Below are 10,343 nucleotides of genomic sequence, written 5' to 3' on the forward strand. Positions count from 1 at the left end.
ACTTCTGAAGGCCAGCTGTTCCACTGATTGATTGTTCTGTCAGGAAATTTCTCCTTATTTCTAGCAAATAGTAATAATATTGGCAAAGATTAATTTCATTGTAGACAAATAGTTTAATCTAGATGTTCCCCATTTAACTCATGCTGGAAAAGAAAATTGGTCTAGACCAGAGGTAGGCAAGCTTGGCTCTTTTATGACTCGTGGACTTCAACTCCCAGAATTCCTGAGCCAGCCATGCTGAGGGGAAAGGGAGAGGTTTCCAAGCTGAGCCACGCTGGCTCAGGAATTCTGGGAGTTGAAGTCCACGAGTCATAAAAGAGCCAAGGTTGCCTACACCTGGTCTAGACCAATTTTTCTTTTCAAATAAAATAATTCTCATGCTGAATTACCGCAAGGTAAGAAGTGTTACAAATTAAGAGTGGAGTGATTTATTTAGAGTCTATTGTCACAGCCATCCAACAGCCAAGTAGTAACTCATTTCCTTGGAAGCAACTTGTCAAAGAAAATATAGGATTTTGCATTGATTTTTGTATGAGGCCGTAATGAAGAGAAATAGGGAGGGGAATTGTATAAATCCAGAACTACATCACATACGTATATTTTGTACCATCAGTAGAGATTCATCTCATTTACATATAATCAAGCCTGATATTTCTGCCAATAATTTGTGCAGTGCCTCCTTCACTTGATCGTTCCTCAGACAGTAGATCAAGGGGTTAAGAAAAGGTATAATGGCAGCATAGAAGACTGTTATTGTCTTATTAATCTTTAAATAACTTTCTCCAACTGGAATTAGATACATTGCCCCTACCGTGCTGTAGAAAATTGTCACCACCAAAAGATGCATAGATATAGTGTTGAAGCCCTTCCTAGAAGTCCCTTTACTGGAGGATTTCATCAAAGTGTAAATCACAATGCCATAGGATAGCATAACAAATATAACATTGCTTAAAAATAGAATGTTCACAATAATTTGGCAAATCAAAGGAGCTTTTCCAAGTGGCGGACAAGCCAAAGACAGAAGGGGAATGAGGTCACACACAAAATGATCAATAATGTTAGGTCCACAGAAGGATAACTTAGAGAGGAAAACAACAGGCGTGATGTATCCCAGGAAACCAAGGATCCAACAAGTGGTTACCAGAATATAACAAGAATGTGGGGACATGGTTATCTGGTAGTGCAGTGGGTGGCAGATGGCTAAGTATCGGTCTAAAGCCATGGCTGAGAGGAAGAAGAACTCAGTGGTGCCAAGAGAAAACAAGAGGTAGAACTGGAGGAAGCAAGCATGGAAAGAGATAACCTGGTTATGGGTCGCAAGGTCAAAAAGCATGCAGGGAATCGTGGTGGTCACATAGCACATCTCCAACCAGGAAAAGTTGCTCAACAGGATGTACATGGGAACCTGACCCAGATAGTTATCTCGACAGACCAGGGTTATAATGATGCTGTTTTCAACCAATGTTAAAACATAAAGGATAATCAAGAAAGCAATCAGCAAGCAGCGTTTCTGCTGATCGATTCCAAATCCCAGCAAAATGAATTCCTGGACTGCAGTCCCATTGGCCAACTCCATCTGGAATCATATAATTTCACACACCACAAATTATTTATTTTATATATTAAAAACCTGACTAAATATTATGCCTTGCGCTAATGACATTTCAAATACTAAACTTAGATACTCATAACACTTTCACAGAATTTCTAAGAAACAATGAATTTCATCAACGTTCATTGAAGACCACACTTTGATGCTTGATAAAGGATACTGGAAGGTATCACTACTTGAATTTTTGGAACAGAATCACATTATTTAGGCTGCAAAAATCCAGGCAATCATTGGATGGTTGCAAAAATTCTTTAATACTGTCTACAGATCATCCCAATATTTGTGGGTAAGATATGACAGCTGTACCATGGAGAGGTAGTTCCAGGAAGTGTAGATTATGGTTTGCTGATGTAACACTTTTCAAATATTTTGAAAATCCTATAAAGTGTAGTTTCAAGACATCTGAAAGAAACCAGTTTGGGATACAATTGCTGGATACAGATCTAGCTTTAATCTAATGTTTGTTTGTTTATTTTGGTCAAGTAACACTCTGTTATAACTAGCATTTTTTCTTTGAGTCATTACTCTAGATTAGGAATGAGTAAAATTTATTATTACCATATTAATTTAGGCATCATTGAAAAATATAATCTCTCTAAATCTCACAGTGCAGTGTTCAGATTCAAGAAAAGTGTATTGGGGAAAAGTCTGTATTAAACTGCTTATTCATGAAAAACATGTACCAAAAGATATAGGGGAATTATTGATAAACAGTATGAATCTTAGACCTTCTTCTTCTTGTTGTGCCATATCTGTTATCATTTTATCATCTTAGATAAAATATTCAAAGAAAAGTGCAGATAAAGGCATAGATATATTAGTATAAACATTTAAGACATTCTAGGAGAGAGAAGAAAAAAGTAAGAAAATTGTAATTACACCAATTTGCTAAACTTTAGACATAGCTTACATTATAATAAGTTGCAGCTTTTGGGATAAAATTCCATAACTATTTCTATTGCATAATCATTTCAGTGAATAGACTCTAATCTGGTTAAGGGCCACTCTTCTTCATTATCTTTGATTTCGTCTATGGACAGCCGAACAATTGAAAGATTTGCATGTAAATAGAATCTTGATTCCATATAACTAATAAATGCTTTGAAATAGAGTCTTGCAAAATAAAATCATGAATTCTAGATGGAGCAATGACTATCTCAGCTCTCTAAAAAGCATTTCTTAACCCTTTTAATGCTACTTGTTTACAATCATATACACACATTTCTGGATATACGTCGCACTGAATTTCATCAGGATTATGTATATCTGCCCTGAAAAAAACTGCAGATGAAACCTGATATGTGTTATTTCAGTAGCATAAAATAGAATTTAATATCCTCCTTTCCTTCCTTCCTTCCTTCCTTCCTTCCTTCCTTCCTTCCTTCCTTCCTTCCTTCCTTCCTTCCCCATGTTACTATAACAAATTGTAATTAGGTATTGACTTCTTGTTATTAGATCCACAAATGGGAACACTATGCAAATCTCTTCATCTCTTGACCTTTGATGGAATTTGGCAAAATTACCTTGGATAAACTTTAAAGTTTTAAGTAGAATGTCATTCCTCTTTGCTTCCTACCCAACTGTTTTCAGAAATAGAATTTCTATTTTCATACCTTAGCAGAGCAAAAATATTGGTCCCTATAACAGAAAGCTCATCTGAAAAATTGATTGCCGTACATCATTGGTGCTTGTCTAGAAGACTGGTGGAGGAATAGGTCATATCATGAGATTGATAGTAGAACGAGCCACTATCATTATGTAACAAATAAGAGCTCAAATGTTGTACAAAGATTTTCCCAGCTGAGTTTTATCATTAACTTGGGAATATGCTTTTCAGGAACAAGGCAAATTTGCAATGAAACATGTCTTGGGAGGGAAAATTCTACTTATACCAAATTTCCACAAACATATTTTTTAAAGAAAATATTTAAGAATTTTTTCCTTCTCCTCCTTCTCCTTCTCCTTCTCCTTCTCCTTCTCCTTCTCCGCAGAAAAAGAATTCTATTTTATTAACTATTCATTATACATTCTCCACTGAATAATCATGGGGATATAAGGGATTGCCATTTATGTCAATGTTATTCTGCAAAATACAGCTTGATTGTCAATACATGGCCTGTGTCCATACATTTTGCTGCTGAGATGTACAACAAAAGATACACACACACATATGGAGAAAGAGAGAGAGAGAAAGAAAGAAGGGGAGAGAGAGGGAGAGAGAAAGAGAGAGAGAAAGAGAGAGGGAGAGAAGAGCTATTGGAATTAAGGCTGGGTAAAAAAAATTGTTTAGAAATAACATTGGTACTATTTGTAAATCTGCAAGTAGAAAGTTGCAAAATTAATATACTGTACTAAATATCCTGAAATTCAAGAGATTCATCACTTATCATTTGCTGTCATGATTGCTTGATGGGTTTAATGGAAATGGGATTTAAGAACTATCCAGCACAAGAATAGAACTATGATGAAAAGAATTCTACAACCGGTTGGTAAAGAATGACTTTTGATGTCTTTCTGTATAATTTACTATACTGGTGATGTATAAATTTATTTACATATTTATGTACTTATTTATTAAATAAATCAACTTACATCAGTGCCCATTTAATAGAAGGAACTCTGGATGGTGAACAATAATTAATATTGTTCATTATATATTTTTTCATTATATTGTTCAGCTACAATGTAATATATAGAATGTACAGTGCAAAAATATCCATGCCAAATATCAATATCAGGCAATAGCTTTGCTCTAAGTTATATTTAACATCCAACACCTAAATATATGCCGAAGTAATAGTTTTCTTGTCATTGTAGCAGTGATGGACATTGCTGCCTTGGCATTCTTCATCTACTGGTATTGCATTCTCTTCTTTTCATGGCTAATGGAGAACATAAACAAGGTAACATGCATTAATTTTAATTCTTTTAGTTAATGCAATTTTTATACTGAGTATGAATATAAACTCACTGATTTCAAATCAGGATGTACAATCCACTATGCATAGACATATCAAAATGATCCAGAAAAAGCTGTCTAAGCTATACAGAGATTCCTCGACTTATGACTGGCTTCTTAGCAAATGTTCAAAATTATGACCTCTCTAAGGCTACTTATAACCTGGATTCAAAGTTTTGATGGCTGACTTCCCTGTAGTTATGTGATTGCATTTTGGGGCACTCTGCAACATTTGCAGAGTCCCACAGTCACAGAAATACAATTTACAAAGGTTTTTTTTTTTTCTGGAACCAGCATTTACTCTGATTTCTGGAGAAAGAAAAAAGCTCATTGCAGACAATGGATTCATTTAATAACCCACCTCGGAAAAAGCTCATAAAGTCATTGACATTTCAAAATGCTGCATACACGTTGTGTCTTTGAACTCAGTTTTCTATCCATTATAATAGTGCCACTTATTTCTAATTCAATACAAGAAATAAAAATGTGAACCACTCTCAACCACTTCACTAACAATTAAAATGTCAGATTAAAATTCTATACCAAATGAAAAATTGGTGTATACTAAAAATGTTCATTTCTCAAGTAAAATGAAAAGGTCCCAGAGTGAAAATATATGCAAAGTAAGCATTTTTCTCACCAGTATACATTACCATTTAGTCAATAATATTGGCAAACATTAATTTCATTGTAGAGAAATAATTTAATTTAATTAAAATAATTTAATCTAGAAGTTCCCCATGCTGTAAAATAGGTTTGGCCTAGATTCTCTTTTTCTTCCCAAATAAAATACTGGATTATTTCAAGATGAGTTGTATATTAAAGTGGAGTAATTTGTTTAAAGTTTAGAGCCATCCATTAGCCAAGTAGTAAGTCATTTCTTTGGAACCAACTGGTCAAGAGAAATCTAGGATTTTGCATTGATTTTTGTGAGAGACAGAGCTGAGGAGAAATAAGGAGGGAAATTGTATGAATTCAGGGCTACATCCTCTCTCATGTATGTAAAACGTAAACGTAACTTGGATTTTGTACCACCCAGAGACACTGATCTTTTTTACACTGTGATTGTTGACATTATCAAGCCTGACACTTCTACCAAAAATTTGTGCAGTGCCTCCTTCACTTGATCATTCCTCAGACAGTAGATCAAGGGGTTAACAAAAGGTATAATGGCAACATAGAAGAGTGTTATTGTCTTATTAATCTTTAAATAACTTTCTCCAACTGGAATTAGATACATTGCTCCTACTGTGCTATAGAAAAGAGTCACCACCAAAAGATGCATAGATATAGTGTTGAAGCCCTTCCTAGAAGTCCCTTTACTGGAGGATTTCATCAAAGTGTAAATCACAATGCCATAGGATAGCATAACAAATATAACATTGCTTAAAAATAGAATGTTCACAATAATTTGGCAAATCAAAGGAGCTTTTCCAAGTGGCGGACAAGCCAAAGACAGAAGGGGAATGAGGTCACACACAAAATGATCAATAATGTTAGGCCCACAGAAGGATAACTTAGAGAGGAAAACAACAGGCGTGATGTATCCCAGGAAACCAAGGATCCAACAAGTGGTTACCAGAATATAACAAGAATGTGGGTACATGATGGTCTTGTAACGCAGTGGGTGGCAGATGGCTAAGTATCGGTCTAAAGCCATGGCTGAGAGGAAGAAGAACTCAGTGGTGCCAAGAGAGAACAAGAGGTAGAACTGGAGGAAGCAAGCATGGAAAGAGATAACCTGGTTATGGTCGCAAGGTCAAAAAGCATGCGAGGAATCGTGGTGGTCACATAGCACATCTCCAACCAGGAAAAATTGCTCAACAGGATGTACATGGGAACCTGACCCAGATGGTTATCTCGACAGATCAGGGTTATAATGGTGCTGTTTTCAATCAATGTTAAAACATAAATGATAATCAAGAAAACAAGCAGCAAGAAATGTTTCTGCTGATCCATTGCAAATCCCAGCAAAATGAACTCCTGGACTGCAGTCCTATTGGCCAACTCCATCTGGAATCATATATTAAAAACACTATCACATAAAAATGCTTTTTTTAAAAAAATAAAAGATTTATATGTTGTTGTTCAGTTGCTAAATAAGGTTCATTTCTTCATGAACCCATGGATCACAGCACACCAGGCTGCCCTGTTCGCCACTGTCTCCTTGAATCTGGCCAAACACACACCCACTGCATTGATGATGCTATCTAACCATCTGACCCTCTGCCGTCCTCTTCTCCTTTGTCTTCCATCTTTCCCAACGTCAGCTTCTTCTCCAATGAGTCCTCTCTTCTCATTTGGTGGCCAAAATATTTGAGCTTCAAAAGTTTTATCTAGTCATTATAGCCATATCTTGGGCTGTGATGTAATTATTTTATATATCATAAACCTAACTCATATTGACAATTAAAATAATGAGGTTAGATATTCATAACAAATTTCACTGAAGAATAGAACAGTACCATGGTGCTTGATATCTGCAGAACAAGAAACACGCTTTATGCTTTATTTATTTTATTTATATAATTTTATAACCTTCCTTCTTTTTTGCATGTGCTATTAATTACCATAAGAAACTAGATAGCTAGATGTTGTTTGACACTTTGTGTCAATACAATAAATGGGAAAGCTATGAAAATCTCTTTGGCTCTTGACATATGATGGTAATGTGCCAAAGACTTTAAAGATTTAAGTGGAAATGTCACCCACATTATAGTTCATTTATCTCTTCTTCCTACCCAATGGTTCTCATAAATAGAATTTCAAGTTTCATACCTTAGCAGAGTAAAAATATTGTTCTCTACAACAGTAAGTTCATTAGAAACATTGGTTGCTGTATATTATTGGTACTTGTCTAGAAGGCTGATGCAGAATAAATCATACTGTGAGATTGATAGTAGAAAGGCTCATCATGTATGTGTAATAAGTAAGTGCTCAAATATTGTAGAAAGATTCTCCCAACTGACCTTTATCATTATCTCGAAATGGAACTTGGGAATACGCAAGGCCAATTTGCAATGAAATAACATATCTTGGGAGAAAGAATTTTACTTATACCAACCTTACCTCAAACATATCTTTTGAAGAAAATATCTAAGAAAGTTTTAATAACAGAGTTGGAAGGGGCCTTGGAGGTCTTCTAGTCCAGGGATCCCCAATCCCCGGTCTGTAGACCAGCCCTGTTCTGCAGCATGCCAGAAACTGGGCCACACAAACAAGCGAAGCCTCATCTGCGAGATGCAGGCAACATATGAAATCACACACCCTTTGGTCCACGGAAAAATCTCTCTCCACGGAACCAGTCCCTGGTGCCCAAAAGGTTGGGGGCCACTCTAGTCCAATCCTTTGTTCAAGCAGGAGACCCTACACCATTCTAGACAAGTGGCTGTCCAGTCTCTTCTTAAGAATCTCCAGTGTTGGAGCACCCACAACTTCTGAAGGCAAGCTGTTTCACTGGTTAATTGTTCCCAATGTCAGGATATTTCACCTTAGTTCTAGGTTGGTTCTCTCCTTGATTAGTATCCATCCATTGCTTCATGTCCTGCCTTCTGGTGCTTTGGAAAATAGATTGACCCCTTCTTCTTTGTGGGAGCCCCTTAGATATTGGAACACTGCTATCATATCATCCCTAGTCCTTCTTTTCATTAAACTAGACATACCCAATTCCTACAACCATTGTTTGTATATTTTAGCTTCCAGTCCCCTAATCATCTTTTCTACTTCATTAACTATTGATCATTCTCCACCATATATTCAGGGGGATATAAGGAGATTGCCATTTGTTTCAATATTATTCTGCAAAATGCAGCTTGATTTTCCTTGCATGACCTCTGTTCATACATTTTGCTGCTGAAATTTACAGCAAAATGTATACACAGAGAGAGAGACAGGGGACCATTGGAACTAAGGATGAGTTAGAAATTTTGATTAGAAACCCCATTGGAACCTATTTGCAAACCTGCCAGTAAAAGATTGCAAAACGGATATACTAAATATCCTGAAATTCAAAAGATTTGCCACCTATCACTTCCAGTAGTGATTACTTACTGGGTTTAATGGAAATGTGATGTTATCAACCAGAAATGCAAAGTAAAAGTATAAGAGGTCCACAACTGATCAGTAAAGGCTTTCTCTGTAATTCATGAGATCTGGTGCTATATAATTATTCCATTCTGAATATCACCAACAGGCAATTGCTTTGCAATGGATATAATTGCATCCTACATCTAAATCAGTGGTTCTCAACCTTTTTAATGCCGCGACCCCAGCCGATCGTAAGTCGAGGACTAAACTGGTCGTAAGTCGAGGACTAAACCGGTCGTAAGTCAAGGACTACCCAAGCGGTCGTAAGTCAAGGACTTTCCCTGCCCAGGAGCGCCGCGCATGCGTGGTTCCGCCCCCTGCGCCGGCCGAGGCGTAGCTGGCAAGCGGCAGAGACGGAGCAGGCCGACCACCAGCTGGCCCAGCCCAAGGGAGGTAAGGCACCCGCCGGAAAAGGGGGAAAAAATGGCAGACAAAAAAAAATGGCAGACAGCCTTGCTTGGCGACCCCCATGAAATGGTCAATCGACCCCAAATGGGGTCCCGACCCACAGGTTGACAACCACTGATCTAAATATATGATCTTTCCAGACTTTTCTTATCCTTGTAGTAGTTATGGGCATTGTTTCATCTGTTTATTCTACCCTTTGTACTCTCTTTTTTCATGGTTCAAGAAGAACATCAATAGAAGTGAATATTTTAATTCCAGGGTTGACTTGTGGGATTCTTTATGTTCTCTGAACTTGATGGTTTTCTTGCAGATATTTCATTACCCAACTAGGATTACGGTTACGGTTAGAAGAATGTAGGATTTGTTCTCTGTTTATATAGTATTGGTTTGCACTGTCAATGTTAGTGGAAGTATTCTTAGTAGTTCCTTGATTAGGCTGTTGTTTGATTTTTTTTTGTCTTAGTTGATAGTTGATTGATTGTTGCTATTAACTTTACATTGTTATTAATAAAATAATGTAAGTAAAAATTCAGCATTTTGAACTACATAGGTAGTCCTTGACACTTTGTTTAATGACCATTCGAAGTTACAATGGCACTGGAAAAAGTGACGTATGACTATTTTTCACACTTATGAACTGTTGCAGCATTCCCGTGATTTCATGATGAAAATTTAGAAGCTTGGCAACTGGCATGAACTTATGACAGCGTCATGTGATCATTTTGTGACTTTCTGACGAGCAAAGTCAATGGGGAAGTCAGATTCACTTAACAACTGTGTTACTAACTTAACAACTGCAGTGATTCACTTAACAACTGTGGCAAGAAAGGTCGTAAAATGGGGCAAAACTCAGTTAACAACTGTTTCATTTTGCAACATACATTTTGGCTCCATTGAGATTGTAAGTCAAGGATTACCTATAATGTAATGTTTTAAACTGAGTACAAATGTCCACTTGCCCATAAATGAATTTGAAATCAGGATCTGCAAAGCTTATAAAACTATGCCACTGACATACATAATAATTCATAAAAATGCCTTTGCAATGTATGAGCATAGTACCTCTACTATTTTTGAAAGCACAATAGAATTTTTCAGGATTCTGTATAAGACAGCAGAAAAAAATATGTCTGCCCTTTAAGAAGGTAACATACTCAAGGGTAATATACGGTATCTCCTAAATCAGGAAAAACTTATTTTATGACTTGCTGTTCAAAGTTCCACCTGTTATAAATATTTAGGAATAACCACTGACAAACTAGTAGTAAAAGTCATAGC

At 36.5% G+C, this 10,343-nt stretch overlaps 1 protein-coding gene and 1 pseudogene across 1 annotated transcript; both read right to left on the bottom strand.

Moving 5' to 3' along the window:
* Positions 1-625: 625 nt before the first annotated feature.
* LOC107292868 (olfactory receptor 11H6-like) lies at positions 626-1,576 on the bottom strand. Its single transcript, XM_015821994.1, has one exon. It carries the CDS (start codon positions 1,574-1,576, stop codon positions 626-628), a length of 951 nt encoding a protein of 316 aa, XP_015677480.1.
* A 4,049-nt stretch (positions 1,577-5,625) lies between these two features.
* LOC107292869 lies at positions 5,626-6,584 on the bottom strand (annotated as a pseudogene).
* Positions 6,585-10,343: the final 3,759 nt, after the last annotated feature.

This window comes from Protobothrops mucrosquamatus, unplaced genomic scaffold (genome assembly GCF_001527695.2).
Source record: "Protobothrops mucrosquamatus isolate PMUCROS unplaced genomic scaffold, P.Mucros_1.0 scaffold1441, whole genome shotgun sequence".
Taxonomy (NCBI): domain Eukaryota; kingdom Metazoa; phylum Chordata; class Lepidosauria; order Squamata; family Viperidae; genus Protobothrops; species Protobothrops mucrosquamatus.